This window comes from Hyaena hyaena, unplaced genomic scaffold (assembly GCF_003009895.1).
Source record: "Hyaena hyaena isolate Hyena2069 unplaced genomic scaffold, ASM300989v1 scaffold_14, whole genome shotgun sequence".
Classification (NCBI taxonomy): Eukaryota; Metazoa; Chordata; class Mammalia; order Carnivora; family Hyaenidae; genus Hyaena; species Hyaena hyaena.
Genome location: NW_024080646.1, coordinates 6,015,843 through 6,032,118, shown reverse-complemented (window position 1 = coordinate 6,032,118; position 16,276 = coordinate 6,015,843). Strand labels below are relative to the sequence as shown.

The 16,276-nt window shown below is 33.6% G+C and overlaps 1 protein-coding gene across 1 annotated transcript in view; it reads left to right on the top strand.

Moving 5' to 3' along the window:
• Positions 1-16,276, top strand: part of THOC1 (THO complex 1) — a 50,770-nt gene that overhangs the window by 5,620 nt on the left and 28,874 nt on the right. The window contains exons 5-9 of the mRNA XM_039217686.1: positions 2,041-2,159; positions 2,606-2,654; positions 3,284-3,379; positions 11,356-11,438; positions 13,807-13,880. Coding sequence (XP_039073617.1) covers positions 2,041-2,159; positions 2,606-2,654; positions 3,284-3,379; positions 11,356-11,438; positions 13,807-13,880 — 421 coding nt within the window. The remainder of the gene's footprint in view (positions 1-2,040; positions 2,160-2,605; positions 2,655-3,283; positions 3,380-11,355; positions 11,439-13,806; positions 13,881-16,276) is intronic.

The window sequence follows — 16,276 nt, the reverse complement described above, 5'->3', positions numbered from 1 at the left end:
TTTTCAAATTGTCCATAAATATGTGAAATTCAACTCTGCAGGTAATTTTTGAGCTTCTATTTATTGCCAGACACTTTACTGATTAAAACATACAAAAATGCCTACCCTTAAAAAGCTCATAGTCAACATGAAAATAAACAATGTATGATAAATGCTATAATTCCTTTATACTATGCTTCAGAAGCATAGGTGGAGTTGTTCAAAGGTATCAGGAGGTTTTAGGTTCATGGATATTTGCCATGTGCTTTGAAAGATGGAGCAGGAATTTGCCAAATAAGAGAGGAGGAAGATTAAGAAAAGAAAAGCATTGTAAACAAAACCATGGAAGTGTCAACATAGAAAGATATTTGGGAACTGCGGAGAGGTAATCTGTGGCCAAGGTTAAGGTAAAGCAAAGAATGTGGGCAGAGGCTGGTGCACAGGTAATGAAAGTTCTGGGGTATCATGTTCTAGTCCAGTTCATCAGAATCACCAGTGAATCTCTATTTTTAAATGAGATTGTAAGGCCTCAGCTTATTTTTACTGAATCAGAATCTTCAGGAGTGGAATCTAGGTAATTTTCTTAAGTTCTGCAATTAAATGTACTGCAACTACAGCAGGGAATATGCCTCTCAAATCTCTTGGGTATACAGAGTATATTGTTTCTCGAGATCTTAAGTAGTAAGGCACTTCGGCAATTCTCTAGTTATTTAGTCTACCTCTGGCCTCTCCTGCTCCCCTCTGTAACATCACTGGCATGTGGTTGTCCGGCCTCCGTGCCCATTGATAGAGCTTACTAATTTGATTTCTCTTAGTTTTGTCAGGTTCCCCTTGTATTGAGTTGAAATCTGTTGCCTTCTGCAACCCATTGGTTCTTGGCAATATCCCTGAAATCACATTGCAGATGCGATCATACCAGTGCAGAGTAGAGCTGGAAATAATACATTTTTTTTCTGAACATACTATATCAATTACAGTGTTTTGGGCTTACAGTGCTCCCTAGATATTTTGTTTGCATTCTATGCTTAAATGGCTACCTTTTTAAAACACTTAACAAGTGCTAGTACATGTTTCCTTAAAAGAGAAGGAGGAATGAACAAGGAGATTAAAGTATTTTTAGCTAGTCCAAGTGACCTTTTCTTTAAAACATTTTAAAATTTATTGCTGTACTTAAATAACATTGAATTTTGAAATAAACTTTTTATATACCATCTTTTCCCTTCAAACATTTTATTTTATATTAAATGTTTAATATTAATTTTATATTAAATGCTTAATAATTGACATCAGTATCAAACTTTTTTATTATCTTTTTTGAAGGTAATCTTTTCAAATCAGAACAATATTTAGCAACATTATGGAACACTTGGACATGAGCAAAAGAGAAAACAATACTCATAATTCCTCTACTTTAAAAACTACCATTCATTTTGGTATATGTTTTTAGTTTCTTTAGTCTTTTTAAAAACTTTTATTATTGTAACCATAATATATGTACAGTTTTAAATCCTGCCTTTTTCACGTAACATTATGTCATAAACATTTTCCACGTTATAGTCGTCATAACCATCGTTTTTAATTGGCTGCATTATATTCTTTTGAATAGCTTAGTGGTGAAGAAAACAGACTGTGGAGCCAGACTGCCTGGGTTCGTATCCCAGCTCTACCACTTACTGGCTCTATGGCCTTGGGCAAGTTATTTAACTTCTCTGTGTCAGATTTCCCATTCTGTAAACTGGAGGTAATATTATCCACCTCATAGGGTTATAAGGATTAAACGTGTTAGTATACATAAAGTACTTAGTGTGCCTGACATATAGTAAATGCTCTAGAAGTATAATCAAGAATTATCATCATCATCATTATTGAGTGAACATACCAAAAATTACTTAAGTATGTCCCGTTTTGGGGACTTTTAGGTTGCTTCCATTTCTTGTCTTTTAAAAATTTGTTAGGGGTAACAGAAATATACTGTTAAAATATTCTTCAGAATTATTTTGTATGAGCTATTTTACTGTACAGTTTTTTAAACTTTTAAATTGGCTTGTGCTCCACTTGAAGGTATTTGTACTGCATCTACACCTTTTGTATTATTGGGAGATGTTTTGGATTGTCTTCCTTTGGATCAATGTGACACAATATTCACTTTTGTGGAAAAAAATGTTGCTACTTGGAAATCAGTAAGTGCCTTAGTTTCCTTTTTTTGCTGACGTTCTGTTTCTATAGATCCAGAGTTCAGAGGATAGATTTTTTTTTTTTTTTTTGCTTCTGTTTTAATATTGCTGACTCCCAAAAAGTTTTTCCTTATGAGAGAATTATACTGTCTTACTTGGGGACCCAAGTAAGAGTCATGTGTGAAGAAAAGGTTTAAGTAACAAAATTTTACTGAATAGTAACAGTTAACTTGAAAATGGACACTTTCCATGTTTAAAACAGCTACTCAGTAACATGTTGTGTTAGGTATGTGAAAATAGCTTTATTTCACTGAAAATGTTTGTAGGGGGAGTGAAAGTGGGATAGTAAACTCAGTGCATGTTAGTGTTCTTTAATATCCTACTTCCTTTGACTTATCGAAGAGATTGCAACAACTTCTGAACAGAAGTAATAATTTCTGTCTTAATTTCAGAATACATTCTATTCTGCTGGGAAAAATTATCTACTACGTATGTGCAATGGTAAGTGATTAGTAAATGATCATTTTTTAAAACATAAATGTAGCTAGAGAAACAGGTGGTTGAATTAAACACAAGTGATAAAATTTTAAAAATAGATTAGTACCATCATCTTTATCATAACAGACTGATTTGTTAAAACTGATCATTCACTTAAAATTAAACTGTTCCTGTTTTGGGGATAAACTTAAGACCAAAAAATTTTTAGTAAAGTTTATTTTGCCCATGCTAAACTCACTTTATTCCTATTTTTTTTAAATTTTTATTTTTTAGTTTATTTTTGAGACAGAGACAGAGCATGAGTTGGGGAGGGGCAGAGAGAGAGGGAGACACAGAATCTGAAACAGGCTCCAGGCTCTTATCTGTCCGCACAGAACCTGATGTGGGGCTCGAACCCACAAACTGCAAGATCATGACCTGAGCCAAAGTCGGATGCTTAATCGACTGAGCCACCCAGGCGCCCCTTTATTCCTAATTTTTTAGTGCTTTTTTTAAATGACAATAGTTTCTACCCCAGTTTTGAGAACTACTGCTTTAGGAAAATACTCTTGACAGACTAGTTAACAAATTTGGGTATAGTTGTAATAAACATAGAATGATCTCCTATAACCTTCACTTCCATGTATTATTAGATCTCCTAAGAAGATTATCAAAATCCCAGAATACAGTCTTCTGTGGACGAATTCAACTCTTTTTGGCCAGGCTTTTCCCTTTATCTGAGAAATCAGGTAAGCTTTTATGCATTAAATAAATGTTTTGAGGAAAATATTTTTCAGATTTTAATGAATTAGAAGCTGTTGTGATAATAAGAAAAATAGTTTTAGAAAGTTGAGTAAGAAATTGTCACTTTAATTTCTTTTACTGATAATTATACTGTTCCTAATGCATAATATAGGTAACCCTTAAAGTCACCGTTTTGTTTTGTTTTGTTTTTTGTATAGTTGACATAGTATCATATTAGTTTCAGAAGCACAAGGTAGTAATTTAACAACTGATTCTCTTTAAGTTCCAAGCTTATTAATCATAAAAATGTGCAGTTGAATCACACGTATAGAGATATGAATTATCATATCTGTATGTCATTTATAATGCATGCTGATTTTTCCACTTCCATTTTCTCTCTCAGTCACTACTGTTTAGACACAATTATGTCCTCATATCTTTTACCATTTTTTATTGCGAAATATAGCACTCATATAGAAAAGTGAGTAAAAGTACATTATACTTATTCTGAATCAAATACTTACGTTACTACTGGCAAAATCCAGAAATGAAACATAACCAGTTCTCCCGAGCTCTTCACAATCTATTCAAATGTTCTAGATTTTAAAAACCTCTTTCCTTCAGTCTTCCTTTCCTTTTTTTTTTTTTAATGTCTTTATTTTGAGAGAGACAGAGCAGGCAGGGAAGGGGCAGAGAGAGAGGGAGACACAGAATCCAAAGCAGGCTCCAGGCTCTGAACTGTCAGCACAGAGCCCAATGTGGGGCTCAAACCCATGTGAGTTCATGGCCCGAATTGTAGTCGGATGCTTAACCGACTGAGCCACCCAGGTACCCCAGTCTTCCTTTCGTTAATATCAGGCTGTTATACCACCTACTTCCTATGTTGTTGTGAGGATTAAATGAATTAAAATATGTGAACATATTTTACAACAATGCCTACATATAGAGAGACCCATACTATATGTGGGCAATTGTTTCTGTGTGTTTCTTTTTGTCATGCTAGATCTGTGGTATTTTATCTTTTGTACTTAATGTGATTCAAGATTAATTTAGATTACCATTGTATTTACTGCTTGTATTTCTGTTCTATCTGTGGAAATTTTCCCCGTTAAACTTTAATGCAGGTCTGTATTTTATCTGGAAATCTTTATTCTTGAAAACTGATTTCAGTAGAGGGGTGCCTGGGTGGCTCAGTCGGTTAAGCATCCGACTTCGGCTCAGGTCATGATCTCACAGTTCGTGGGTTCGAGCCCCACATTGTGCTCTATGCTGACTGCCAGCTCAGAGCCTGGAGCCTGTTTCAGATTCTGTATCTCCCTTTCTCTCTGCTCCTCCCCTGCTCATGCTGTCTCTCTCTCTCTCTCTCAGAAACAAATAAAACATTAAAAAAAGTTTTTTAATGATTTCAGTAGATAAAAGATTCTAGGTTAGCAATAGATATAGGATTTCATCTTATGGGAGATAATCATTTACTTTGTCTTCTATCTTCTATGTTCTCTAGATGACACAAACGTCAGTCTAACTTCTTTGAAGATAATCTAGATTTTTTGTTTTGTTTTTTCTCAAGTTTTTTTTTGTTTTCGGGTTTTGTTTTTCAGTTTTATTATGATGTGTCTTATTGTGGAATTCTTTTTATTCATGATGCTTGGGATCTGTGGGAATCTTAAATCTATGGATTAGTGTCTTCATCTAGTTTGTAAAAATTTTAACCATTATCTCATCAAATATTGTGGATATCTCTTTGTTTTCTTTCTGGAACTCCAATGAACATTGTTATATCTTGTCACTATGTTCTCTGTCTCTTATTCTTTCTATATTTTTATCTATTTGTCTCTATTCTGGATAATTTCTTGGGAATGGTTTTCTGGTTCATTATTTCTTTCTTTAGCTCTGAATGATGAGCTGCTAAATGAATTTTTAATTTGTTATTGTTTTCATTGTTTTATATTCTGTTTTTCATTTGTTTAAGGTCTTATTTTAAGTCTGCTGTGTCACTCTCTAGTTTCTTATTCCCTGCTCATATTTTCAAGCTTGTTCTTTAGTTTTTTAACCAGTATAAGTATTATTTTATAGTCTGTGTCTGATCATTCTAGTACCTTAAGTCTTTGTGGGTTTGTTTCTACTGTTTCTCAGAATTTCTTATGTGTGTATCTGTTTAGTATTGGGTGTTATATTTGAGAAAATATTGAGGGATTTTGAGACCTAAGATAGGTAGTTTCCTCCAGATAGAGTTTTCATTGATTTTGCCAGAAGCCTTTAGAAGGAGGCTACCACCTGTCCAGGGTTACCTTAATCCAGCCCAAGATAAGTCCTGTAACTTATTGGCAAATGTCTTCAAGACAAAAGTGCCTTTAAATATTGATGATGCATTGCTTATCTTACATGTCTTTTGGATGTTTGCCACATATCCCTTACTTTCTTGTCAGCCCTTTACTGTTTTTAAGAAAACCATTTTTGTACTTTATTGTCTGGAACACTGCTGTGAACATGGTTTATGCTCTGTAAATTTTATGGAATTAATGCAGTTTATTGAAGTTTTTAGTTGTCTTTAGGGTTAATCTGAATTAATTAGCCAATTAATTGACCTGTTACTAGAAACTCACCTTTTCTATTACTTTTTTAAATACCTTTCTTTTTTTATTTAATAGCTTTCAACATGTGAATTAACTTACACAATTCACCATTTAAACTATGCAATTCACTGTTTTGTATCATATTTACAAGGTTGTGCAACCATCATTGCAGTCTGATATTTGAGTATTTTTAACTTTTACTCCCCCTGCCCCCCGACCCCCCAGCTCATCATCATTCTTACCCTCTCTTCCAAGCCCTAAACAACCATTAATCTACTTGTTCTCTGTAGATTTTCCTATTCTGAACATTAAAAAAATAGAGTAATGAAATACATGGTCTTTTAGTGATGAGCTTTTTTAACTTAGCATATATAACATTCTCAAGATTTATCTATGTTACAGCATGTATCAGTATTTCATTTTTTAAATAACCAAATAATACTCTCAGTATAGGTATACCACATTTTGTTTATCCATTTCTCAGTTGATGGACATTTGGGTTGTTTCTGCTTTTTGCTGATTATGAACAATGCTGATGTGAACTTTTGTTTACAGGTTTTTGTTTGGATGTATATTTTCATTTCTTTTTGGCATATACCTAGAATGGAATTGCTAAGTCATATGGTAACTGTATTTAAATTCTTAAGGAGGGGCGCCTGGGTGGCTCAGTTGGTTGAGTGTCCAACTCTTGATTTTAGCTCAGGTCATGATCCCAGAGTCATGGGATTGAGCCCTGCATTGGGCTCTGAACTGAGCATGGATCCTGCTTAAGATTCATTCTCTCCCACCCCCCACCCCCTGCTCTTTCCCTCCTCCTCCTGCTCCTCTCCCCTACTTGTGCACTCTCTTTCTCAACTTAATAAATAAATCAGTGCCTCTAACTAAAAAAATAAATTCTTGAACTACCAAACTGTTTTGTAAAGAAGCTGCACCACTTTACAATCCTATGCACATGGGTTCCAATTTCTCCACGTCCTTGCTCATACTTATTATTCTGTCTTTTTCTTTTTAATAGCCATCTGAGTACATATAAAGTGGTATCTCATTGTGGTTTTGATTGGCATTTTCCTAATGACTGTCTAGTCATTATGAAGGTGTTAAGCATTATCTAGATGTTAAGCATCTTTTCATTTGCTTGCTGGCCATTTATATATCTTCCTTAAAGAAATGGCTATTTATTTTATTTGCCCATTTTTTAAATTGAGTTGTCTTTTTATTAAGTAGTTGTATGACTTCTCTTTATATTCTAGATACTAGACTCTTATCAGATATGTAATTTGCAAATGTTTTCTTCCATTCTGCGCATTTCCTTTCACTTTCTTGATAGTATTGTTAACAATACAAAAGTTTTATATTTTGGTGAAGTTTGATACATCAGTTTTTACTTTTGTTGTTTGTGCTCTGGGTGTCATATGTAAGAAATCGTTGTCTAACCCAAGGTTACAAAGATTTATTCTTGCATTCTCTTACAAGAGATTTAGCTCTGTGGTCCGTTTTGAGTTAATTTTTGTATATGGTATGAGGTGGAATTCCAGTTTCATTTTTTTTTGTATGTTAATAACTAGTTCTCCCAGCACTGTTTATTGAAAAAAACTATTCTTTGCCCATTGAATTGGCATTTTGCCTTCTTTCTGCCTTCGAAATTACCAACTGAAATGCCTTCAGTTGAACTTTGGGGCTTTGGCACTAACTCCCTCTATAAACCTTTTGTTCATTACTGTTACACTATTGACTTTTGCTGTTAATCTCAATTTTATTTCCTCAAGGAGCCTCTCTTTCGGCATCTATTCTAAACCTGCCAGCACAGTCACTCATTGTCACCACCTAATTTCCAATCTCTTCTTAGCATTTAACACTATCTGTCATTTTCAATGTGTATATTGTTTACTTCTGTGTTTTCTCTGCCTAGAACAGTGCCAGACACCTAGTTGCCATTTAAATCTGTGATAAATGAAGGCTCTCTTTTGTGAAATGAAGTATGCCCCCTCATTAATACTAATTTGTAGGTTTTTTTTTATCTCTAAGTTATAGAAGACATAAGAACAAGGTTTCAATTCTCAGCCATAATTTTGTCCTTCTTGGTTATTTCTAGCCTCCACTCTCATTAGTTTTTTGGTTTTTTTTTTTTTTTTTTTTTACATTGCATAAACCAAATTTAGTTGTAATATGGCCTCCTCTTAATATATAGGTGGATTAGGAATGTTAATTTTTGTAGAGATAATGTGAATTTAGTTCAGGAAAGAGAGTGGCCTGTAAATTTCCTTCCCTATAATGATGTTATTAGATATTTGTACCAGATTCATAAAATGAATTTTCAGTTTTCCCATTTTTCTTCTTTTTGTGAAGAGTTGGGGTAATTGTGTATTATTTCTTTCTTGAATGTTTGGTAAGATTTACAAGGGAAGCAGTTAGCCACAATAGAATTTCGTGGGGAATGTTTTAAACTATGGATTTGATTTACATAATAGATTTAGGACCATTCAGACTTTTCATTTGTTTCTTGAGACAGTTTTGGTTACTTTTTTTTCCTGGATATTTGTGAGTATTATCTAAAATTTCAAATGTATTGGGATGCCTGGGTGGCTCAGACAGTTGAGCATCCGACTGTTGAGCATCCAACTCTTGATTTCAGCTCAGGTCATGATCCCAGGGTTGTGGGATCAGGCCTCACATCGGACTCCATGCTGAGTGTGGAACCTGCTCAAGATTCTCTCTCACCCTGCCCCTCTCCCCGCCTGCCCCTCTCCCCCTCTCTTCTCCTGCCCTTCTCCCTCTGTCTCAACTTCCCACATCTGTCTTCCCCAATCTCTCTCTCTCTCTCAAATAAAACAAAAATAATTAGAATTTCAAATGTATTTGTTGCAATTCTTTTTTCTATTTTTCTTTTTTATAATTGAAGTATAGTTAACATACAGTGTTATGTTAGTTTCAAGTGTATGACATAATGATTCAATAATTCTCTGTGTTAGTGCTCATGAGGATAAGCATACTCTTTCTTTTATTAATTTTTTAAAATGTTTATTTTATTTTGAGAGAGAGAGAGGGTGTGCTAGTGGGAGAGAGAGAAAGAGAAGGAGAGAGAGAGAGAGAGAGAGAGAGAGAGAGAGAGAGAATCCCATGCAGGCTCACAAATCATGAGATCATGACCTGAACCAATGTCAGAAGATGCTTAACTGACTAAGCTACCCAGGCACCCAAGATAAGCGTACTCTTAATCCCCTTTCTCTATTTGTAGATCTCATTATTTTTTAAAGAACATTTTAGACCTTTCTTTCAATGTACAGCATTACTAAATTGACAAGACATAGAAAAACCATTCTTTTTTTCTCTTATTGACAGGTTGAAAGACTAATAATATATTGCTAATATACAGCTTTAAACATTATACATCTTTTAATAAATGATGTTTTTAGATTTAATTTTTAAATTATAAAAGTAACCTTTTTCAGAAATTTGGAAAACGAAGGAAAAACCTGTTTATAATTAATCTACTCTAATATAAGGGAGGTTGGCATTTGGAGATATTTTCTCATAGTATCTATTTTAAACATTTGTAGATGCTTGACATTCACTAGAGTATATCCCAAGACCTTCAGAAAGCCAATTTAACATGTAATTTAGCATGTAGTGAAGTATGACTGAAATTACTGATTTAATGAGAATTAAATATTGAATAATAAATAGAAAATAGACAAACAAAATTTAAGTAGTCAGTGCCAAATGGGCAACCAGATTAATTCACTAGCCTAATGACTTGATTAGCATAGGTTTTTTTTTTTTTACTTTCACTATTGTACTAAAATAACTTGAGACTTAAAGAAGATTGCAAAGATAACAGAGAGAGTACCTGAATAACAACCTTCCCCTCATATTAGCCTCTAACATGATCACAAATACAGTTACCAAAACTAAAAAATCAACATTGGTACAGTAGTAGTCTATTGTTAACATAGACTTTATTTGGTTTTTACCAATTTCATCACTATTTTTCTTTTTCCTGTTCAAGGATCCCACTCAGGATCTCATGTTGCATTTAGTTGCTACGTTGCTTTACTCTCCCCAATCAGTGACAATTCTTATTTTTTTCATGACTTTGATACTTTTGAAGAGTACTGATCAGGTATTTTGCAGAATATCCTTCAATTTAAGTTTGTCTTAATTTTTTTGTAATTAGATTGAGGATATGGATTTAGGGGAAGACCACAACTGGTGATGTGCCTTTCTCAGTGCATCATTTCAACATAATGTTGATACATACTGTTACTGGTGACATTATCCTTGGTCACCATATTTTTTTGTTGCTAAATTACTGTTTTTACCTTTGTAATTAATGTTTGAAGGGAAATACTTTGAGGCTGTGCACCTGCCCTTTTTCTCCTTAGACCTTTACCTAGTGAAAGGTAATTTTACTATTCATCAGTGAATTTGCCTATAGCAATGATTTTTAGGTTGTCCGGTGGTAGTTTTCTATTTCTTTTTATTCCTTCTACGTGTATTACTTGGGATTCTTCCATGTGGAAGAGTTGTCTCTTGTCCCTTATTTATTTATTAATCATCTGTTTCAGTGTAAATTTGTGGATATTTTACTCTCTGGGTTATAATCCTATAGGATAGTTTCTTACTCATACTGTTCTGGTTTTGCCCATTGGAGGGAGCTCTTTCACGTTTTCCTGTTATGAGAAAATAGCGTTCATCTTGCGTTTTCCCTATCCCAACCCTAGAAATCACCCACTTCTCCAAAGAGCCTGATTCCTTTTATTTAAGAATGGTATTTAGAAGCAAGGATCTGGGCCTTAGGTATGCTAGGAGTATCCCTGCTTCTGGGTTCTCTTGGTGGACAGACTTAGGAAAGATCTATATGCGTACACGTCTATATTTACTTCTGTATATACCCATGTATGTATTTTTAAATGACCAACAACAAAAGCCAGTATGAGATCATACTGACACTTCTGAGTTTAATCCAGCACCAATATTCCTTTTATTTTTTTATAAGTTCTTTCTTTGACAGTGAGAAACCTGGCTCCCATTAACTGCAGCATATTTACTACGTATGTTGTTATACACTCTCACTTGTTTAATACGATTTTTGTTTGTGCTTTAGCAAAATTATAGATTACTACATATTGCACTCTGTAAAATTGTTCTAGATTTTTCACTAATAACAAAGACAACTATATGTGTTATAATGTATGTAGAATTCTGGATACTCTAAAGGCCCCCTTAAAGAAATGAATTTTAGAAAGGATTTGAAAACCAAGTGTGGTCTTATTTCTGACTTGATCTTTTGTTTAATTGTGGATTTCTCATTTTATGTGTTTTGGTTATGTGACAACAAAGTTATTCTTAAGCAAGTTTAGGTGTTTGGTGGTGCTCTGAAAATCTTTTTTTTTTTTTCTTTTTAATAGGTCTTAACTTGCAGAGTCAGTTTAATCTGGAAAATGTCACTGTTTTCAATACCAATGAGCAGGAAAGCACCCTGGGTCAGAAGGTGAGGCTGTAACGAAATTTAACAAACATGTTTATAAGGTTGTTACTAAGATAACTCCTGTGAATGGGTCTTCTAAGTCTCCAAAATTTTTAAAGCCCTTATTTCTAATTTATAGAAATAATATGTGTTCTGTGTAAAAAATACAAACAAAATAGAAATATTTAAAATAGAAAGTATGGTTACCCCATAATCCAAGGCCCAAAGATAACCACTCTTAGCATTCTCTGTCTGTACTTAATAGGACTTACTGTGTGTGTGTGTGTGTGTGTGTGTGTGTGTGTATGTAGTTTTATTCCAAAAATGAGATCATATAATACATACTTTTCTGAAATTTATTTTTTTGTTTTAACAGTATAAAATGGATGCATTTCTGCATCAGTACATTTGGATCTGTGTCTGTTTTAATGGTTCATAGTAAGTCTTTCAAGTGGATATATATTACAGTGCTCTCAGTGGACATTTAGATGATTTTTAATAGTGGAAAATTGTTAACAGCATTACAATCAATAGATTTGTATATATCATTGCTAAATAATGTAGGTGTCTCTTTAGGGATAAATTACAAAAGGTGAAATTGCTGTGTCAAAATATATGTATATATCAAACTTTGATAGCTGCGCTCAGTTACTTCTCAGACAGGTAGTACCCATTAATACCTAGTGACACATAAAGAATGCTGCCTGTCCACAGCCACACACCAACCCTGGGTATTACCAAGTCTTAAAAATCTTTGCTTAATTGATAATATACTTAAAAAGTAAATCTTCTTTGTTTTAACCTACATTGCCTTGGTTATTAATGAAGTCAAGGGACTTCCTGTATGTTTATTGAAATTTATTTTTCTTCTGTGCCAATTAGAAGCAGTGAGCAAGAGAATTACCTATTCATGCCATTTGCCCATTTTACTGTTGAAATGTCTTTTTCTTACTGATGTATAGTTCTACTCATATAGAATATTACTAATTCTTTGCCTATCATTTTGTTTTTTGTTTTTTTCAGTTAACTGTTTTTCTTACAACTTTATTTATGGTGACTTTGCTGTGTATAACTTTTAAATTTAGATATAATATTAACGTTTGGTGGTCTTTTGTTTTATTGTTTCTGGCCTTGTGTCAATGCTAAAGGCTTTTCTACTCCACAGATTATATAAGTCCCTTTGTTTTCTTTGATGCTTTTATGATTTAATTTTTCTTTTTAAATCTTTAATCCAGCATGAGTGTTGGAGTATGGAATAAGTTGAATTATAATTTTATTTTTCCAAGTATCTTCAGAACCATTTGTTAAATATCCATCATTTGCCCACTGATTTTTTTTAAAAAGACGTCAGTTATCAACTTTATTTTTAAAGGTTTTTTTTTTTAGCTTTTTTTAAAAAAAAGTTTATTTTTGAGAGACAGAGAGAGTATGAGCAGGGTGGGGCAGAGAGGGAGGGAGGGAGAGAATCCCAAGTGGGCTCCATGCTGTCAGTGCAGGGCCCAGTGTGGGGCTCAAATTCACAAACCATGAGATCATGCCCTGAGCTGAAACCAAGAGTCAGCTGCTTAATTAACTGAACCACTGGCCCTTTTAAGATTATTTGTGATATGTCCAGAAGACAGTCCAGATTTCTGGCAAATTTCTGGACATTGAGCACCTATTCTTCATTTAAGAACAAATTATATAAAGCTTAAAAATTAATTAGATATAACTAATATCTCACTGTAAATTAGATTACCTTATGTAATTTTTTCCTTAAAATGTAATTATTATCAATTTGGAAGTGATGTTGACTTAAGATTTTTCAAAATCTTGTCTCTCATCTTTATATATCTTTTAGTACTTCTTGAACTATTTCCTATAAACTTCTTATTTTGATTTTCTTAGCTTAGAGCTAGACACTCAGCATACCCTAAAGTATTTCCTCAATAATAAGAGTTTTCTGTGCGGTTGGGGGAGGATTTCTGTGGTCAAATTAAAGTTGGGGACAAAACTACTTAAATACACTTTGAGTTCTTTACTGTGATTCTTAGAGTCCTTAATGTATTAAAGGTCTTCTCAATTCTCTAAAAGGTCATTATATAGATTTCTAAAATGTATTTAGCCATAAACCCTTTATTCCCAGAGAGAATCTGTAGACCATGTATGAAGAAATACTGTTTTAAAACTTTATCTTCAAAACTATCTTATATCATTGTCATACTGCTTTTGAGTTTTCAGATCCCTGTCACATAGAATACCTATTGCCTTAAAGATTAACTGTAGGTTTAGACAGAAGTGTGACTAGACTTCTAACAGTGTCTAGCAGTGTGTAAATGATGTTATTCCATCCAGCATTTGCCTTCTGTCTGACAACTGCCTCATGACAGGCTATCCATGTTTTTAAATTTAGCATACTGAGGATAGAGAAGAAGGAATGGATGTTGAGGAAGGTGAAATGGGAGATGATGAAGCTCCAACAACTTGGTAAGTTTTCAGAGTTCAGATTTCTTGGTTTACAAAGCTAACACCTTAATGACTAAGCACTAAGACACAGTTACCGTGTCTTCAAAATATAGTAATGCCACCTATCTGCATTAGAGGAGATTAGAGGAGATGATGGTTGGACATGATCCATTAAGATACACAGTAGTTATCCTGTTGATCACTATAGTTATTGATGTTATGTATAGTGATATATGGAAAGTGCTTGGAACAGTGTTTATACTCAGTAGCTACCATCAAGATGTAGATAAGTAAATCCTGCTTTCCAAATTATTTATTTCCAAATAAATAGATTTATTTGTAATTTTTATGTATATTACTTAAAGTTATAAATTTTAAATCACTAATAGGCTTTTTAGTTGGTTTCTAAATTGCATGTAGACATTCATTATTTACATGGCCTACTTTATGCAAAAGCCTGAAATTTGGAAAGTCAACAGTGGGCAACTTAGGCATTCCTCTTTTTTCTTCCATTTAACTTTGTGGATCTAGGGCCTATGGATAATGGCCTGACTTTTTAATGAAGTAGGAGGAATAAGAAACCTTTCCCTCTTCTCCTGCCCCATCTCTTGTTTCTTATATCATGTGCTAACTCTTTACTTTCTTTCCAAATTATTTCTTCCTAATGCTGGTTAGAAACAATGAGGAAGAGAAAAGGGAAATATGAAGGAAAACTTTAACTTCCAGGTATCTGCAAGTGACAAAAGATATCAATTGAAATTAATTTCCAGAAGATTAAGAAGAGTTTTCAGTATCCACACAGGGAGACATATTGCTGGCATGCCAGATTTCAAATTCAAACATGAATCTCCAAAGAAGCATTGAAAGTAGTGTGCCTTAATTCCAATCCTAGCCGTATAACCTTAAGCAAGATACTTAACTTCCTGCAACTCAGTTTCAGTGTCTTTAAAATGTAGTAATGCCACCTACCTGCTAATTGAGAGTATTAATGAAGATGCTGCTTGGACATGGTCTATTAAGATACACAGTAGTTAGGAAACCAATTTGACAATAAATTATACTTAAAAAAATACACAGTAGTTATCCTTGTTGTCATACTTATTGATGTTATCTATAATGATATATGGAAAATTTAGAACAGTGTTCAGTATTTATTATTAGCTATAGTTGTGTTTGGGTTTTATTTTGTTTTGTTTTTTAAGAGCTCTGTTTGTTCATGGACATTATGGATGGTATACTTTTGGGGTCTGGCCAGAACAATGAGCATAAGGGGTAGTAGTCTCCAGCATAACAGGAGCCTGAAATGTAAAAAGAGCCCCCAAAGACAAACTGTCCAGTGTAGTTTTGTCTAGTTAAACTCAGCCTGTATCCCCTTTGGTTATGTTGCTGAAGTAGTCCCAGACACAAGAAAATCACTTAACTAGGATTCAGTGCTCAGCTGCCTCTCAGGCTGTCACAATCATATTTTTTAACCCTTTTTTTTTTCATTGAAATGTAGTTGACAAACAATATTACATTAGTTTCAGGTGCATACATAGTGATTCAACATTTATATACATTATGAAGTGATCACCAGGATAAATCTAGCTATCCTCTGTCAACCATACAAAGTTGTTACAATATTGTTGACTATATTCCCTATGATATACTTTATATCCCAGTGACTGAATTATTTTAAAACTGCAAGTTTATACCTTTTAATCCCCTTCACTATTTTTTGAATGGAGGAAGAGATTTGGGAATTACTTTGTGACCAACTGTATCACCAGATTATCGTAAGCACTGTAATTTACAAAGAACACATTACCCATATATCTACAGTATGAAGTTCATTTCAGATTTAGCTAAATATACCAATAAAAAATTTTGTATTAAAATGTCAGTATAACATTCTATAAAATCATCAGCTCACCATTTAAAAAAATATGTCAAGTTACAGAACATTCTATTTTAGGTAGTAACTCTCACCTCTAATTTGTTATGGTTTGCATATAAAATAAGAAGTTACATTTGCTTTGTGTGGAGAAGTATAGAATCCAAAAGTATCTGTGGAATGGTGAAGTTAGAAGGCAAATTGCAGTGGGTCAAAACATGAAAGTAAGGAAATGATGACATTGAGTGTAGACCACTCTTTCAAGTTTAGCCATGAAGGAAAAGAGAGGGAGAAAATGGAATGGAACTTTCAGAGGAGAGGATTTTTTTAAATTTTAGTGCCTCAACTGTAAAAATGTCTTAGTCATATATTAGTTAATACTCCTTTAAAATTTCTGCTATGAAGCACCTCAAACAAATACCAGACCAACTAAAAATGAAAGAGAGATCAGAAGCTTTTACAATAGGAGATTATAATTAGCAACTTGGAATAAGATTGTTGTTGGTATCAAGCATTAAATTAAGATGTAAGGTTTCTGGCAACT